This window comes from Pantherophis guttatus, chromosome 7, assembly GCF_059756535.1.
Source record: "Pantherophis guttatus breed Tessera chromosome 7, ASM5975653v1, whole genome shotgun sequence".
Taxonomy (NCBI): Eukaryota; Metazoa; Chordata; class Lepidosauria; order Squamata; family Colubridae; genus Pantherophis; species Pantherophis guttatus.
In genome coordinates this window covers 3794899-3814239 of record NC_142069.1, presented here as the reverse complement: position 1 = coordinate 3814239, position 19341 = coordinate 3794899, and the positions used below count along the sequence as shown (strand labels likewise).

At 43.1% G+C, this 19341-nt stretch overlaps 1 protein-coding gene across 1 annotated transcript in view; it reads left to right on the top strand.

The window, feature by feature from the left end:
- EXOC4 (exocyst complex component 4) overlaps positions 1 to 19341 on the top strand; it is a 358562-nt gene that overhangs the window by 139722 nt on the left and 199499 nt on the right. The window contains exon 9 of the mRNA XM_060687047.2: positions 5148 to 5236. Coding sequence (XP_060543030.1) covers positions 5148 to 5236 — 89 coding nt within the window. The remainder of the gene's footprint in view (positions 1 to 5147; positions 5237 to 19341) is intronic.

Below are 19341 nucleotides of genomic sequence, written 5' to 3'. Positions count from 1 at the left end.
GGAAGGAGATGAGAACATTCAGATGGTCCTTGACTTACAACCATTCGTTTAGCGTTTATTCAGAGTTAGGACAGGTGTTGAGAAAAGTAACCTATTTATACATATGATAAAGGCAGGAGATACAATAGATAGATAGATAGATAGATAGATAGATAGATAGATAGATAGATAGATAGACAGACAGACAGACAGACAGACAGACAGACAGACAGACAGATAGATAGGATAGACAGACAGACTGATGTTAGATGATAGATAGATAGATAGATAGATAGACAGACAGATAGATAGATAGATAGATAGATAGATAGACAGACAGACAGACAGACAGACAGACAGACAGACAGACAGATAATAGAGAGATAGCTAGCTAGATCAAGGATGGGCAAATATGGTCCCTTTATGACCTGTAGACTTCAACTCCCAGAATTCCTGAGCCAGCTTGGCTGTCTCAGGAATTCTGGGAGTTGAAGTCCGCAGGCTGTAAAAGGGCCACAGTTGCCCACCCCTGAGCTAGATGATAGATAGATAGATAGATAGATATTAGAGAGATAGCTAGCTAGCTAGATAGATAGATGATAGCTAGATAGCTAGCTAATGATAGGTAGGTGGGGGGAGAGAGAGAGGGAGGGAGAGAGAGAGAGAGAGAATAGTGAGATAGCTAGCTAGCTAGATGATAGCTAGATACCGTGTTTCCCCGAAAATAAGACCCTGTCTTAAATTGTTTTGAATTCCGAAATAAGCCTTATTTTCAGGGAAGTCTCATTATTTTGGGGCGCGTGAAGCAAGATGGGGCTCCGCTTCATACCTGATTTCCAGCTCTGCATTTAAATATTTTCAGAGAGGGCTTATTTTTGGGGGGAGGCTTATTTTAGCACATGCACTCAAAAGCCCAATTGGGCTTATTGTCAGGGGATGTCTTATTTTCGGGGGGAAAGGGTAGCTAGCTAATGATAGATAGATAGATAGATAGATAGATAGATAGATAGATAGATAGATAGATGGATGGATGGATGGATGGATGGATGGATGGATGGATGGACGGACGGACGGACGGACGGACGGATGGATGGATGATAGGATAGATAGATAGACGGCGCGCACTGTCTTTCTGGTGCTCAGGCGCGCATGAAGACCAGGTGGCCAGCACACTCATGCACACCGGCGAGCTGGTCTTCGGGTTTCTGGCAATCCGGCGCACGCATGTTCCGGTTTGGGGACTCGATGCCGAAAAGCTTTGCCATCACTGCCCTGTCCCATCCTAGTCAAAATGGTTGTCCAGTCTGTTTTTGAAAACCTCCAGTGATGAAGCACCCATAAGCCCAGGAGGCGAGCTGTTCCATCGAGTATCCCAAAGGTGTTTTTTTTTTTTTCCAAGAGGTACCTGGACTTTCTTGTTATTCTTCCGACATTTTGCTTCTCATCCAAGAAGCTCCTTAAGCTCTGACCGAATGGTGGAGAACGGAAGGATTTCTATGCCGTGCAGTCATCTGGTCATTCACACTCTTCCTGAGAGTTGTTGAGGCCGCTTGGAGGTTTCTCAGTGCCCTCTATTGAAGGCAGCAAAGTCCAGATTCTGGACACAGAGGACCAGTGGTTTGAAAGAGGGGGTCAAAGAGGCATTTAGGTTAACATTGAACAGCCCTCCCTCAACAGAGGGAGAGGGATACGACACCACCTAGTCTACAACACAGTCCTTCCAGCAGTTCCACGAAGGCTCCACACCCATTTGCACCACTCAGGTGTGACCCTGAGGACACGGATAAAACCTCCCAAGTGGCCTCAACAACTCTAAAAAGAATGCAAATGACCGGCTGTCTGCAAGGAGTATAAATTCTTCCATTGTTCTGCCCCAGCTCCGGCTTCCCAAGGATTGTGACACACACCAACGGTCCTTATCAAAGTTATAACGTACCAAGAATAAACAAAGTCCGGCAAAGGTTGGCAACCAGCCCAGAAGACAAGATACGATAAGACACTCACTCTCCAAAATGCTCTGTAATAATTACATGTTGTTTCCAGCAAGAAATTACTACTGTGTGCGACTTAAATAGGCTAAGGGAGTGGCCAATTATCCTTAAACCTTACTCTCAAGTAGACCTCATCCTCCTGAGTAGCCACTCCTGCCTTTTGGCAGCCCTGCGTGCTCGAGCATTGAGGAGAGGCTCCTTCACTTCGCTCTCTCCACTTGAAGGAGCCTCTGGAGGTTCTGAAGGCCCTGGCTGAGTCTCTGCCTCTGGCACCACATCCTCTTCAGCCTCCTCGCTGTCCGACGCGAGGCAACCCCACACCAGCCTCCTCGTGGTCGGGATCAGCCACAATCCGCGCAGGCCGCTGGTGGGCCACAACATCCATTCCCCACCATCCAGTCAGAGCTGAAGAAGCTTCTCGGATGAGAAGCGAAACATCTTCAAAAGAAAAACCAGAAAGTCTAATTCCCCCTTGAAAAAGCACCTTTGGGACAACCACGACCTGGATGACAGAGAATCTCCGTAGATGTCCCATTGACTAATTGTTCTCACTGTCAGGAAATTCCTCCTTATTTCCAGATTGGTGGAAGCTTCTTGACCTGCCCTCAGGTGCTTTGGAGAATAAGTTGACCCGTTCTTCTCTGGGACAGGACCTGCCACGATTGCAGGATGCTCTCCTGTCTCCCGTAAGCCTCCTCTTCGTTGGACCAGACATACCCAGTTCCCTTAATTGTTCAGACTTGAGTTGAAATCTGACTTTTTAATTCTTCTCCCGGCTTCCTTTTATTTTTATTTATTTTTTCCTGCCAATGAGGTTGCCGCTTAATTAAATTTTTTTTGAAACATTACGGTACAGAAAAGCCAAACCGGCACATCTGTTGAAATTTACTAAATGCCCGCCAGCTAGGATTTACTGCATTATGTAAAACAGAACCCCATAAAAATCCACGAGCAGTGTCGATAAAAAAACTCAACGCACTCCAGGACGATTCCTGTAATATAGAGCCTGGATAAAATACGCCAAGAACCAACGGCAAAAGCAGATTGCAAAAAACACAACAGGTTGTTAAAAAAAACAAAAACAAAGCGCAAAGAAGAGAAACAGTTTTTTGTATCTGCACAAAGGGGCTTTGTTTGAGTTTGTTTTTTTTAAAAAAAATTGATTTATATGCCGCCCTTCTCCGGAGACTCAGGGCGGCTTACAATGCGTTAAGCAATAGCCTTCATCCTTTTGTATATTTATACAAAGTCAGCTTATTGCCCCCACAAACTGGGTCCTCATTTCACCTACCTTAGAAAGGATGGAAGGCTGAGTCAACCTTGAGCCTGGCGAGATTCGAACCTGCAGTAATTGCAGGCAGCTGGTCTTAATAACAGGGTGCTTTAGACCACTGTACTACCAAGGCTCTTTTTGTTGGGAGTTGGGAGAACAATCTAGAAAGTTGCAGATAAGCCTGGCTTTCTCTTACCTCTAAAGCAACGTGGGGAGTATTTGAATTTGCTTTGCTAAGAAAACCATTACAGGTAGTCCTCGACTTACGACCCGTGGTGGTATTCAGCCGGTTTGGATCGTTTCGGGCGAACCAGTAGTGGTGACCTGCAGGTGGGCCCGCCCACCTGCCCCGGCCCTGTGCCGTCCTATTTAGTCACGTTTTCTAAGCTGCAAGCAAAGCGCATGCACGGAAGGCCGGGGGCATGTGCAGAAAGCATGCACGCTCTCAGATTTTCAATGCGCGGCGAACCGGTGGTAAAATTATGTGAAACCCACCTCTGCTTATGACCATTCATTTAGTGGCTGTTCAAAGTTATAATGGCACTGGTAAGGGATTTGGGACCTGTATGCCACAAAATTTCGTTTTAATGTATGCCGATTAGTGTACATTCAGAGTGACAATAAAGTTATTCTATTCTATTCTATTCTATTCTTCATTCCAAATTCTATTCTATTCTATTCTATTCTATTCTATTCTATTCTATTCTATTCTATTCTATTCTATTCTATTCTATTCTATTCTTCATTCCAATATCCTATTCTATTCCTATTCTATTCTATTCTATTCTATTCTATTCTATTCTATTCTTCATTCCAATATCCTATTCTATTCTATTCTATTCTATTCTATTCTATTCTATTCTATTCTATTCTATTCTATTCTATTCTATTCTATTCTATTCTACATTCCAATATCTATTCTATTCTATTCTATTCTATTCTATTCTATTCTATTCTATTCTATTCTATTCTACATTCCAATATCTATTCTATTCTATTCTATTCTATTCTATTCTATTCTATTCTATTCTATTCTATTCTATTCTATTCTATTCTTCATTCCAATATCTATTCTATTCTATTCTATTCTATTCTATTCTATTCTATTCTATTCTATTCTATTCTATTCTATTCTATTCTACATTCCAATATCTATTCTATTCTATTCTATTCTATTCTATTCTATTCTATTCTATTCTATTTTATTCTATTCTATTCTATTTTATTCTATTCTGTTCTGTTCTGTTCTATTCTATTCTATTCTATTCTATTCTATTCCATTCTATTCTATTCTTCATTCCAAATTCTATTCTATTCTATTCTATTCTATTCTATTCTATTCTATTCTATTCTATTCTATTCTATTCTATTCTATTCTACATTCCAATATCTATTCTATTCTATTCTATTCTATTCTATTCTATTCTATTCTATTCTATTCTATTCTATTCTTCATTCCAATATCTATTCTATTCTATTCTATTCTATTCTATTCTATTCTATTCTATTCTATTCTATTCTATTCTACATTCCAATATCTATTCTATTCTATTCTATTCTATTCTATTCTATTCTATTCTATTCTATTCTATTCTATTCTATTCTATTCTATTCTATTTTGTTCTGTTCTGTTCTGTTCTGTTCTATTCTATTCTATTCTATTCTATTCTATTCTATTCTATTCTATTCTATTCTATTCTTCATTCCAAATTCTATTCTATTCTATTCTATTCTATTCTATTCTATTCTATTCTATTCTATTCTATTCTTCATTCCAATATCCTGTTCTGTTCTGTTCTGTTCTTCATTCCAATATCCTGTTCTGTTCTGTTCTGTTCTGTCAGCAGTAGAGAGCATTCTTTGCTTGCTAGCGATGTGCCATCGTGTGCTACGTTTCGTTGTAGGTTTGAGTCATCTTCCCATGCCATCAGTATGAGCACTTACCTGCAGGAACAGAGGAGGGAACTTTACAGCCGGAGCGGAGAGCTGCAAGGTAGGACAGTTTTTATAAATAAACGTCATTCAAAAAGAAATCTCCCTCTCCCTCGAGAGGAATTGGAATCCACTTGTTTGCAAAGAAAGCCAAAATAAACCCAGATGACAAGTTTGCAACACTGGTTAATATGTCGGCGTTTCTGGCAAATATTGTGTTTGGTGCACTGAACAGGGAAGCGGACAGGTTTCACGGATACGACTAGTCTTTTGAAGTGCCAATTTTGAAGGCAATGTGCCTTTTTGATGGAAGAGAGTGTCTGTAGTTCAGGGTTTAAATGTGGGGTCCTTGGTGCCCATTGAATTTGGTGGTATTGTTGTAGACGTTTCATGACCCACCTGGATAACAGCATCAATGCTAGGAGGGAGAGGAGTTTGTGGCGTGGAGAAGAGGGAGGAGGGGAGGAGGAGGAGGAGAAGGAAAAGGAGGAGGAGATGCATGAGGAGGAGGAGACGGTGGGATCCTTGATGCCCTCTATGCATCGTGGTATTTTTGGAGACCTCTCATTACCAAACTAGGTAATATCATCAGTGCTAGAAGGGGGAGGGGTTTGTGGAGTGGAGAAGAGGGAGGAGGGGAGGAGGAGGAGAAGGAAAAGGAAAAGGAGGAGGAGACGGTGGGATCCTTGATGCCCTCTATGCTTCGTGGTATTTTTGGAGACCTCTCCTTACCTTACTTTGTGGAGTGGAGGAGAAGGAGAAGGGAAGGAGGAAGAGGAGGAAGAGGACGAAGGGAAGCATGAGAAGGAGGAGATGTTGAGATCCTTGTTGCCCTCTGAGCTTGGTGGTATTCTTGTAGACGTTTCATGACCCACCTGGATAACATCATCAGTGCTAGGAGGGAGAGGGGTTTGTGGAGTGGAGGAGAAAGAGAAGAGAAGGAAAAGGAAGAAGAGGAGGAGGAGGAGGAGGAGGAGGAGGAGGAGGAGGAGGAGGAGGAGGAGAAGCATGAGGAGAAGGAGACAGTGAGAGCCTTGATGCCCTCTGAGCTTGGTTGTTTTCTTGCAGACCTTTCATTAACAAACTAGATAACATCATCAGTGCTAGAAGAGAGTGAGGTAGGATCTCTTAATAATTTAGGAAGCATGAGTAGAAGTAGGAAGCAGAACTATTTTGATTTTCTTGTTTTTTTTGAGGCTGAGCACCAATATTTATGGTTGCTTCTTCTCCATAGTCTGGAATTAACTGTGAACTCATTTATGAACCATTCTTAAATGATTCAACACCCATCCTCACCCATATGCTGAACTTACCAGTCAAACATTACCAAAACGGGGCTTATATATTTGGGGGGCATTGAAGATGTCAAAGAGGAAGACACCCCGTTTTATCAATGAACAGCTTTCTTGCTTCCCCTCGAGTTCTCCCCAGCGTGTCCGCGTGGCTGGCGGCGTTTGGAGATGCTGCAAAGTTGTGTAAAACATGGCTCGTATCCGAGAGGTTCCTTTCGCGGAATTTTATCAAACCAGCCAGAGTTGCCAGGAGTCAGGTGGCCTATAAATTTAAATTTAACAGAAATAATCTGTGCTGAGATTCAGATAGGGAGAAACACCACCACCCCCCTTGCAAAATGTGCCTAAAAGGGCCCAGCAGTAGCCCTGCCATTCATCATCATAAACCCCCAGATAAAATCATCCATATTTATTCTCTGATCCCACGCTAAAAGCACATTTTAAAGTGTCTGCTTATTGATCTCCGAAGCCGGAGCAGCTGTCGGCTTTTAAGAGTTCTCCTCCATCTTTGTCAACGTGCGAGCCTGAACATGAACCCGTCTCTGGCCTCGGCGTGTTGTACTTGGCATGCCCAGATTGCCGTTTTTATGTTGATTTCTTGACTTCTACCCGTATCGTATATTGATTTCATCGTTTTTATTTATTTAATCCGTATCCATTTAATTTACTTGGATTTCAGCAAGGCGTTTGACAAAGTAGACCCCAGTCTTACTACTTGATAAGATTCGGTCCTAATCTACATCTTCGCTGACCCCTGTTAGGGGTGGCTGGTAAATCTGGAGGTTTGCCGAGGAAGTCGGAAAATGAGGTTTATTGTGGGGTCCTTGGTGGACTCTCAGCTTGGTTATTTTCTTGCAGACGTTTCGTTACCCAACTAGGTGGTATCATCGGTGCTAGAAGGGGTTGGGGTGTGCAGGGAGGAGGAGGAGGACTGTGGGGACGTGGTGTATTCTGAGCGTGCTTGTTTTCTTGCAGATATTTCATTATCTAACTAGGTGGTGTCATCAGTGCTAGAAGGGGGTCGGGTGTGTAGGGAGGAGGAGGAGGACCGTGGGGTCATTGGTGCTCTCTCTACTACTATTATGACTAGCCCCATGTAGAGCTTGTTGCAGTAATTCAGCCTTTTGATATTGTGTCCATACCATTTTCTTTCCTCCTCCTCCTCCTCCTCCTCCTCCTCCTCCTCCTCCTCCTCCTCCTCCTCCTCCTCCTCCTCCTCCTCCTCCTCCTCCTCCTCCTCCCTTCTAGCACTGATGCAGGGGTGGGTTCTAAAATTTTTTACTACCAGTTCTGTGGGTGTGGCTTATTTTGTGGGCATGGCTTGGTGGGGGGGGTAATGTGACTGGGTGGGTGTGGCCAACTTTTTTTTTTTTTTTTTACACTTTTAAAAGCATTTTTGTTGGAAATGCAACGCCGCTATGGGAACTTACTTTCATAGTTGGTGGACCTGTCCCCGAGCAAAAGAACATTGGGCTAGAATTCAAAAATGGATTTTAGAAATCATAGGATGTAGGATAGATTTGAACCCGGAAACGTTTTTACTAGGCATGAAAACCAGAGAATTTAAACAGATCTAATTGGTATCTCGCTCTCCACATCATCATTGTAGCCAGGATCTCGTTTGCGCAAGAATGGAAATCCAAAAATACTCCATCGGAGGCTATGTTAATCGCAAAGATCATGGACTGTGCAGAAGCAGACAAGCTTACTGGACTTTTGCGAGATAGACAAGAATCGGGGTTATATAGGAGCTGGGACAGGTGGTATGCTTGGCTGCAAAAAAAGAAATCTTAAGAAGAATGAAAATATTAACCTTAATGTGAAAGTGGGTAAATATTTATAGGAGCAGTGCATGGCAGTTGAGAATTTTTTCTTCTGGATAAACTTTTCTTTCTTTTGATGAGTTGGTTTAATGGAGGTCTGTACTTTCTCTAGGCGAAAATTGATACTTTAAAACTCTATATATATTATATTACTCTCTGCAATTCTATCCATATTGTTATACTTTTTTTTTTGTATTTTTTAATAATTTTCAATAAAAAATTTTTTTTAAAAAAGCATTTTTTCTACAACTTTAAGAGGTTGCAGAAAAATATGCTTTGAGAAGCCTCTGACAATCAGGCAACTAACTCAGCTGGGATCGCCAGAGGCTTTTAAAGGCATTTTTTCCCCCTACAACCTCTTTGGCTGAAGAGGTTGCAGAAAAAAATGCTTTTAAAAGCCTCTGGCGATCCCAGCTGAGCCGCGCGATCATCAGAGGCTTTTTTTTTAACTTTTAAAAGCATTTTTTCGGCCGAAGAGGTTGTAGAAAAAATGCTTTTAAAAGTAAAAAAAAAAAAAAGCCTCTAATGAGGTGGACGGGGTAAGCGGACCAGTTCGGGGGGCATGGCCAGCCAATGTTATTACCAGTTCTCCAAACTACTACAAATTTTTACTACCGGTTCTTGCGAACCGGTGCGAACCGGGAGCAACTCACCATTGCACTGATGATGTTACCTAGTTGGGTCATGAAATGTCTACAAGAAAACCACCAAGCTCAGAGAACACCCAGGACCCCTCGTTTCAACCCTGAGCTGCAAACCTTCTCCTGTTTTGGTCCGTCTTGTTCCTCAGAGGTTGAGCTCCTTCAAAGCTTCTATCCTGCCTCCATATCTGTTCTTCAAGATTTTCTCTGTTTCTCTAATTCTGGACCACAGCAAGTTCCCTCAACCGATGGACTGTCCACTGAATGGCCGAGTTGTCGTTGTGGCGTTCTTCTTCATCTGACCTTCATTGTGTGCTTGTGTTTCCTTACCCCACTCGGTAACGTCATCAGTCGATCTTGTTCTCAACCAAAGCTACTTAAATCGTTTACCTTAAGCGGCAAGAAGGCACTTCTCATCTGAATGAGCAGCCGTAACTTGGAAGAAGACACATGTAAAAGCATAACTTTCGCACGCGCGGCCCTTCTGGGGTAGCACATTAGTCAGGGATTTGACTAATTAAAATGTTGATTATAAGGATTTTCCACTTAATGTAGCCCAGACTGATAATTTGCCTCCACTGGAGGGAAAAAAAAAATAGTGTATCGACATAATTTGGGCAGGAGGATAATCATATCCTTGGGAGAAGGAAACTGTCCTTCGAATGGTGTTCCAAGTGAAATCATAGAACCCTAAGTCTGGAAGGGATCTTGGAGGTCTTCTAGTCCAACCCCCTGCCCAAGGCAGAAGTCCTTACACTTAGGGGTGTCCATCCTTGGCAACTTGAAGACCTGTGGACTTCAAAATCCCAGAATTCTGGGAGTTGAAGTCCAGAGGTCTTCAAGTTGCCAAGGTTGGACATTCCTGCCTTATACCACCCTGGTCCAATCTTCTCTTGAAAACTTCCAGTGATGGAGCATCCACAACTCCAGGAAGCAAACTGTACCATGGATGCCAGGAAATCCCTCCTTATTTCCAGGTTGGGTCTCCCTTGGACCAGTTTTCCACCCGTTGCTTCTTTTCCTGCCTTCAGGGGCTTTGGAGAATAAGTTGAACCCCTCTTCTCTGTGGCAGGAGGCAAGGGAGGGAGGAAGGAAGGAAGAAAAGCATGAAGGAGGGGAAGGAAGGAAGGAGAGGGAGTGAAAGAACGCAGGAAGGAAGGAAAGACGGAAGGAAGATGGTAGAGATAGGGGAAGAAGGGAGGGAGGGAGAAAGGAGAAGGAAGGAAGAGAGGGAAGGAAGGAGGATGGTAGAAATAGGGGAAGAAGAGAGAGGGAAGGAGGGAGGGAGTAAGATAGAGGTACTGTAGAAGGGAAAGAAGGGAGGGAGGAAGGGAGGAAGGGAGGGAAGGAAGGAAAGAAGGAAGGAAGATGGTAGAGATAGGAGGGGAAGAAGAGAGGGGGAAGGAGGGAGGGAGGAAGATAGAGGTACTGTAGAAGGGAAAGAAGGGAGGGAGGAAGGGAGGGAAGGAAGGAAAGAAGGAAGGAAGATGGTAGAGATAGGAGGGGAAGAAGGGAGGGAGGGAGAAAGGAGAAGGAAGGAAGAGAGGGAAGGAAGGAAGATGGTAGAGATAGGAGGGGAAGAAGAGAGAGGGAAGGAGGGAGGGAGGAAGATAGAGGTACTGTAGAAGGGAAAGAAGGGAGGGAGGAAGGGAGGGAAGGAAGGAAAGAAGGAAGGAAGATGGTAGAGATAGGGGAAGAAGAGAGAGAGTGAAGGAGGGAGGGAGGAAGATAGTAGAGGTACTGTAGGAGGGAAAGAAGGGAGGGAGGGTGGAGAGGGAAGGATGAGGGAAGAAGCAGGAAGGAGGGGAAGGAACGAAGGAGAGGGAGTGAAAGAAGGCAGGAAGGAAGGAGGGGAAGGAAAGAAGGTAGTAGAGATAGGAGGGAAAGAAGGGAGGGAGGGAGGAGAGGGAGTGAAAGAAGGCAGGAAAGAAGGAGGGGAAGGAAGGAAGGAAGATGGTAGAGATAGGAGGGGAAGAAGAGAGAGAAGGAAGGAGGGAGGGAGGAAGGTAGTAGAGGTACTGTAAGAGGGAAAGAAGGGAGGGAGGAAGGAGAGGGAAGGAAGGAGGGGAAGGAAGGAAGAAAGATGGTAGAGATAGGGGAAGAAGGAAGGAAGGAAGGAAGGAAGGAAGGAAGGAAGGAAGGAAGGAAGGAAGGAAGGAAGGAAGGAAGGAGCCTTTTCTTCATTATTCTAAACATACCCAATTCCTGCAACCGTTCTTCATATGTTTTAGCCTCCAGACCCCTGATCATCTTCATTGCTCTTCTCCGCACTCTTTCCTAAATCCTCAACCTTTTTGGGGGGTATTCTTGATTTGACAATCAACTCGTCAAAGAGACAACCTTGGAAGGACCATCCATCCTCCTTCCCTGCCAGGAAGCTACCTAATTTGTCAAGGGGAGTGTGAATCTTTAGTTAAATACCCTTGACAATATTGTTAGTTCATATTTCTCTGGAGGTTTCTGTAGTTTTCTCCCACCGGAATAATCCCTTCCGATCCCTTTGGCAACTGAGTCTGGGAATAAAGTATACCAAGCAACTTATTAAAAAAAAAAAAAAAAAAAAACCACATCCCCGAAATGGCTAATAATCTTCTTCTACAGCATTTCTCCAGCGTCTAGTCTTTTCTGACAGCTTGTAAAGAGGTGCTAATTATCTCGATTAATTTAAAGTTTTTTGTTTTTTTTAGAAAAGGCAGTGGTTCCTGATTGTTAACGTTGTACAGTCCACCTCCCCTTTTGCCTCTTGTGTTAACATTTTGTCTGGGACAAGCAGGTTTTGAAGACAATATGAAAACGCATTCCTCTACTGTTCCAAATTGGTCCCTGGGAATTTGCTAGATCTTCTCTTCCCTGTCTTAACATTGGATTCCCAGAAACAGCCATTCCTTCAACAAGTATTATTGTTGTTGTTGTTGTTGTTGTTGTTGTTATTATTATTATTTCAATTTATATGCTGCCTTTCTCTGGAGACTCAGGGCGGCTTACACTGCATTTAAAAAAACATTATAAAAACATTAAAACATTAAAACATTAAAACTCATTCACACCATTCATGGCCGGATCTCGTCGGATCGCAAAGCGAGATCAACGGCCCCAGGCCTGCCGGAAAAGCCAGGTCTTCACCGCTTTCCAGAAGGCCAATAGGGTGGGGATGGTCCGGACCTCAGGAGGTAACTGGTTCCAGAGAGCCGGGGCAGCCACAGAGAAGGCCCTTCCCCGCGGGCCCACCAGCCGGCATTGTTTAGCTGACGGGACCCGGAGGAGACCAACTCTGTGGGATCTTACCGGTCGCTGGGAGCTATGCGGCAGAAGGCGGTCTCGAAGATAACCTGGCCCTGAGCCATGTAGGGCTTTAAAGGTAATAACCAACACCTTGAATTGTGACCGGAGACCAATAGGGAGCCAGTGCAGCTTGCGGAGAATTGGTGTAATGTGGGTGTATCTAGGTGCACCCACGGCAGTTCGCATGGCTACATTCTGGACCAACTGTAGTCTCCGAACAATTCATTGTGGCTTCTCTTAATCTAAAGCAACCTTAAACACTCAAAGAGCCATTTGGACCCGTTTCCCACAGAAAAGAAAACACCGGGAGCCACAAAACCCTTCCCGTGCCTGACTATTTCTTGAACAGCCACAAAACTAGCATATGTAGTTGAATTAAATGTTCTGTTTTCTTCTGAAACTTTTATTTTCTTAGATTTATCCATGGTTGGTCTACCGGGGGTTGAAAAGCTCAATAATTGCATGCCAGCGGGTGTTGCACATTGATGGTTTTGTGACGCATATTTTGAGTGACTGGGAGCCACAGCAGAGGGGTGAAAGAGCCACATGCAGCTCCAGAGCTCCCCTATCCGGTCTGAATTGCCCACAAGGCTGTCTCTGCAGATGGATCTCTCAAAGGGAAATTATGGTATGTTCCAATAGAAGAGAACATTTGTAGGTCCGGGTTGTGGGCTCCTTAGTGCTTGCTCAGCTTGGTAGTTTTCTTGCAGACGTTTCATGACCCAACTAGGTAACATTATCAGTGGTGGAAGGGAATAAGGTTTAAGGAGGAGGAAGAGGGGAAGGAGGAGGAGAGGAAGAAAGAGGGAGAACGAAGGAAGGGGAAGAAGGAAGAGAAGGAGAAGAACTGTGTCCTTGGTACTCGCTGAGCTTGGTTGTTTTCTCGCAGACGTTTCATGACCCAACTAGGTAACATTATCAGTGGTGGAAGGGAATAAGGTTTAAGGAGGAGGAGGAGGAGGAAGAGGGAGAAGAAGTGTAGGGGAAGAAGAAGGAGAGGAGAAAGAGAAGGAAGGAGAAGAACTGGAATCGTTGGTACTCTCTGAGCTTGCTTTTTTTTTTTGCAGACATTTCATGACCCAACTAGGTAACATCATCAGTGTTTAGAAACCTTCTAGCACAGGGGTGTCAAACTCAAGGCCCGGGGGCCAGATCCGGACCACGGGGTGCTTAGATCTGGTCCTCGGGGCCAACCTGGAAATGGCGAAGGACCGGCCTGCAGTGCCTCTGCCGAAGAAAAACGCCATTTTTGCTGGCAGAGGGTTGCAGGAGGCCGTTGCTGCCGTAAACAGAGCTCGGAAGCCCATTTTCACCGGCAGAACCCTCAGGCCACCACAGGCACCCTGGACACGAGTGACATCAAGCTGGCCACGCCCACCGTGGCCCCCCCAAGGTCAAACACAATCCTGATTCGGCCCTCAGGTTTCTAGCACAAGCCTTCTAGCACTGATGATGTTACCTAGTTGGGTCATAAAACATCAAGAAAACCATAAAGCTCCGTGAGCACCAAGGACCCCACAGTTGTCCTCTTCCTCCTCCTTTTCCCCTGCCTCCTCCACCACTCCGCAAACCGCCACTCCCCTCTAGCACTGATGATGTTACCTAGCTGGGTCATGAAACGTCTGCAAGGAAACTTGCAGACGTCTGCTTGCAATTACTGCAAGTTCGAATCTCGCCAGGCTCAAGGTTGACTCAGCCTTCCATCCTTTCAAAGGTAGGTAAATTGAGGACCCAGTTTGTGGGGGCAATAAGCTGACTTTGTATAAATATACAAAAGGATGAAGGCTCTTTTAATATGTAAATTTTAATCTGTTTTTAAATTATTGGGGTGTTTTAATCTGTCCGGGTCAAAATGATTTAATTTGATTTTATCTGGTTTCTAAATTTTGTGTATTTATGTATTTTATTGCTTGGCTGTTCACCGGCCTGAGTCCTTCGGGAGTAGGGCGGTATACAAATCAACTAAACTAAACTAAACTAAACTAAACTAAACTAAACTAAACTAAACTAAACTAAACTAAACTAAACTAAACTAAACTAAACTAAACTAAACTATTGCTTAACGCATTGCAAGCCGCCCTGAGTCTCCGGAGAAGGGCGGCATATGAATTAAAGCAAAAAAAAAGCAGCCAAGCTCAGAGAGGACCAAGGACCCCCACACCCGTCTCCTTAGAATAAACAGCTTTTCCTACTCAGAGAATGGCAGCGTCCGTCCCCAAATCTGTCTCTGCCATCCTTCTTTGCCAAGTTCGGCGCGTGATAGGAAATTTGAGCCGGGGGAAGGCATCTCCTTGGCTTTGACTCTCAGCTGAATCTTCTTGCTCAGACCTTCTTAGGAGGCTTCTTATAATTTCCTTTCCATGGGTTTTCCCCCCCCCCCCCCAGTTTAGGAGCTTAGCAGCCCCCTGTCTCTTCAAAGACTACCCAATCAAGGCGGGGTTATTAAAACCCAGGCGCTTTATGACTGAGAATTAATTAGAGCCGCATTTTCATGCAAAACATCCAATTTTTTGATTAGCAATGGATCAAGGTCACAATTAACACTCTGGGAAGCTGAAATTGCCAGTATTTTGATTTTATTTTTTTTTCAGGAAATGAGATTATCAAACAGAGGCCAGATAACTTGACAGGGGGTGGAAGAGAAGAAGATATGGAAGATATGGGGGGAGGAAGGAGAACTCTGTGTGACTAAAGGGAGGAAGGAGGAAGAAAAGGTGGGAGGAGGAAGAAAGGAAGGAAGAGAGGAGATTGAGAAAGGAAGAGAGGAAGGGAAGGAGGAAGGAAGGAGATGGAGGAAGGAAGAGAGGAAAGGAAGATGAAGGGAAGGGAAAATTAAGGAAGGAGGAAAGGAAGGAAGAGAGGAAGGGAAGGAGAAAGGAAGGGAAAATTAAGGAGAAAAGGAAGGAAGGAAGGGAAGGAAGAGAGGAAGGGAAGTAGACGGGAAAATTAAGGAGGGAAGGAAGGAAGGAGATGGAGGAAGGAAGAGAGGAAGGGAAGGAGAAAGGAAGGGAAAATTAAGGAGAAAAGGAAGGAAGGAAGGGAAGGAAGAGAGGAAGGGAAGTAGAAGGGAAAATTAAGGAGGGAAGGAAGGAAGGAGATGGAGGAAGGAAGAGAGGAAGGGAAGGAGAAGGGAAGGGAAAATTAAGGAGAAAAGGGAGGAAGGAAGGAAAGGAGGAAGGAAGAGAGGAAGGTAAGGAGAAGGGAAAATTAAGGAGGGAAGGAAGGAAGGAGATGGAGGAAGGAAAAGGAGAAGGGAAGGGAAGGGAAGGGAAAACGAAGGAGAAAAGGAAGGAAGGGAAGGAGGAAGGAAGAGAGGAAGGGAAGAAGAAGGGAAAATTAAGAAGGGAAGGAAGGAAGGAAGGAGGAAGGAAGGAGATGGAGGAAGGAAGAGAGGAAGGGAAGGAAAAGGAAAGGGAAATTTAAGAAGGAAGGAAGGAGAGAGAAAGAAAACACGGTCATAATGCTATCCCGGTGTGGACAGTTCCCAAAGAGATCTTTTCCCATCACGTTTAAATGTTGAGAAGAAAGCCCAGCCTCATAGAAAACGGGCGGCTAATCAAATCAGAACTGAAAGGGAAAGTCAAGAGAATTAAATTGCTTGTCGATTAGGAAAGGTGCCACCGAATCCAAAAGGACGCCAGGGGTCAGGGAACGGATCAAGGAAAGTTAAGAGAAAAATGAACTTCGAACTGGCAAAGGTGCGGAAATGCCCCCTAAAATTAAAATTTCAGTCGACAAGGGAGCTCTTGAAACGGAGAGGGGTCTTGCTAGGGACAGCAAAAATCTGAGAGAAGAGGAAGCTGAGGTGACAAAATAATTAAAGCGTGGCTGAAGAAGTTAATTATAGGAGGAGAGCCATGTTAATCAATGGGAACAAAAAAATTAAAAAAAAAATCACTCTGGCAGCATCTTGTCCGGCCGACAAATTGCATTAAAAACTCTAACCTTGAATCTATCATCATATGCAGATGAGCTACAGCTCAGGAAAGGCTAGGTTTTCTTTTTAAAAAATTAAATTCTTCATTTTAAACGGGACTAGCTTATGAAATTGCAGACGAAAAGTCTAGGGAACTGCCCCACTAAATAAAACTTCATCCTTTTATCATGCTTTCATTTGAAGGATTGATTGACTGAGTGATTGAATGATTGATTAATTTTTTTTATTTTTTTTTATTTTTGAAAAAAGTTTTTTATTTTAATTCTTATAAACATATTGTAAAATTATTGGATTAGAAAACAGACATGGTTAGAAGAAATGTTACACCAGCCTATAGAATTAAAACCAGAGCTTTTTCTATTGGGTATTTTACCAGAGAGATATAGTAAAGAAGATACGTATTTAATTATACACATAATAACAGCAGCAAGAATTGTATTTGCACAACATTGGAAGGTAGAAAAAATCCCGTCAGAAGGTGAAGTAATAAAGAAGATTTTAGATTGCGCAGAAATGAACAGATTAACATTAAGAATAAAAGATAAAGAGGAGTCGGCGTATTTCAAGACATGGGGACGATTTTATGTATGGTTAAAAAAGAAATATGAATAAAACATGACAGATGAATAAATTAGTCAATGTAAAGGTGAATGAGAGAGAAGACAAAAAGAAATAGAAACTCAGATGACACTTGTGTAAACGGAAAAGGGGGAGGGGAGGAAGGAAAAAATGTTATTACATAAATGTACAATCACAATGATATATGTGTAATTGGTAAAATAGAAAAGCATATATTAATAGAAAATCGGGGCTGCTCGGATACCAATAGGGGAAATATTGGACAACAAAAGAGAGAGAATGGAGAGAGGAGTAGAGGGTAAGATAGGAGGGGAGAAGGAGAGAGAGGAACAGAAGAAAGGAAAAAGGAGAGGAAGAAAGGGAGAGGAAAAAGAGTAGAGAGAAGGTTAGAAAGGGGGGAAGAAGGGAGAAGGGGGGAAAGGAAGGGGAAGGAGAGAAGAGGAAGGAGAGGAGGAAAGAAGAAAGTAGACAAGGATAGAAGAAGACAGGGAAGGGAAAGATAGAAGAAAGATTGTTGTAAAATAAGGGAAAAGAAAAGGGTAGAAGAGCAACCCCAAATATAATTTAAAAAAATTTTTTTTTCTTTAGAAAACATATGTATATGTGTGAGTAATTATGATTGATTAAATTTATATGCCACTCACCTCACTGTCAAACCACTCTGGGCAGCTCACAATGCAATTAAAGCTGAAATATAAAAACATGAAAACGAACGGGAATTGGATAAAAACGAGGATGCATTCTTTCAGAAACACCAAAAGGGTGAAACTCTTGTCCGTCTAGAATTTTTTTTCCCCATTGAAAACTACAGGCAGTCCTTGACTTACGACCACAATTGAGCCCAATATTCCTGTTGCTAAGCGAGACATTTATGAAGCAGGTTTTGCCCCATTTTTACCATGTTTCGTGCCACCGTGGTTACGTGAATCGATTGATAAGTTAGCCACCTGGTCGTTAAGTGAATCTGGCTTCCCCGTTGACTTTGTTTATTGTAAGGTCGCAAAGGGGGGGAATCACATGATTGTGGGGCACAACCACCATCATAAATATGAGTTAGCTGTCAAGCGTCTAAATTTTGATCACAATGACCCTGGGGAGACTGCAATGGTCATAAGTGTGAAAAATGATCCTAAGTCACTTTTTTCAGTGCCGTTGTAACTTTGAATTGTCACGAAACGAACTGTTGTTAAGGAATATGCGCAAAGTTGAATAGCAAGGGTGTGCACATAAGAAAACGGCTGAGAGTGATTGTGACTAAGCACTGTCAATACACAGGCATACTGAGTTGTGATATTCTTTTACTTTTAGGAAAAAGTAAAGCAAAGTCCAATAAACAATCCAGGTCATACACAGATAAAGATAGTTAAATTGTCAATCCAGGGATATTCCAAGAACAAAGTCTTCTTACCAGTTGTTGTAGTCATATGCAATAAAACAGTTCTTTTTGGAGTTGCAAACAGGAACAAGTACAGCAGTAAAACCATCAGTAAAACAGTAGAAAAACAACAAGTAGCAATGATCAAGCAGTGATCATGCAGAGAGAACAGGCAGAGAGGAGCAGAGGTAGCAATAATAATGTAATAAGAACAATAAGCCATGATTCAAGCTTCCTCTTAAGTACATTGGCTACAGAGCTAGCCAATCAGAATACAGTATGATGCAATACAGTATTACAGCCTTAAAGCTATACATTACATTTTGACTGCAAACATGCATTGATGGTTTATATATATTGCCAACCCAACCAGTTAGGCAATAGCCATTCCCTAACAGTTGTAAGTCAAGGATTTCCTGTATTCCTGCCTGCTATTTTTTTGAGAAAAAGACTTTTTGTAGTTGGATGTAGTCCTGGGCATTTTCCCCTTTACTGCCTCCGTGTAATTTTCTTTTCTTTTCTTAATTTGGCTGCAGGAGACAGTCCTTGCAAAGTCCCTCTCTTCCTCTCCCCCCTTCTCCCATTCCCAAGGTTGAAATAGTTAAAATACAAGTAGTCCTCGACTTATAACAGTTTGTTTAGTGACCGTTCGAAGAGACGACGGCACTGACTTAGGACCGTTTTTCACACTTAATGACTGTTGCAGCATCCCCGTGGTCGTGTGATCAAAATTCAGAGGCTTTACCACTAGTTCGTACTTACGACTGTTGCAGTCTCTTTGGGGGGGGGGTCATGTGATCCCCTTTTGGGCTCTTCTGACAAGCAAAGTCAGTGGGGAAAGCCAGATTTACTTAACGACCGTCTTTACTAACTTAACAGTGACGGCGATTTACTTAACAAGTGCAGCCCGAAAGGTCGTAAAATGGGGCAAAACGTGCTGAACAACTTGGTGTTCCCTTAGCAACTGAAATTTTGGGCTCAATTATCTAAGACTACCTATAGCTGTTTAAAACATTTGTTCATTCATTCATCCATTCACTCACTTACTCACTCACTCACTCATTCATTCATTCACTCACTAATTCATTCATTCATTCATTCATTCATTCACTCACTCACTAATTCATTCACTCATTCATTCATTCTCACTAATTCATTCACTCACTCATTAATTCACTCACTCACTCATTCACTCACTAATTCATTCATTACTAATTCATTCACTCATTCATTCACT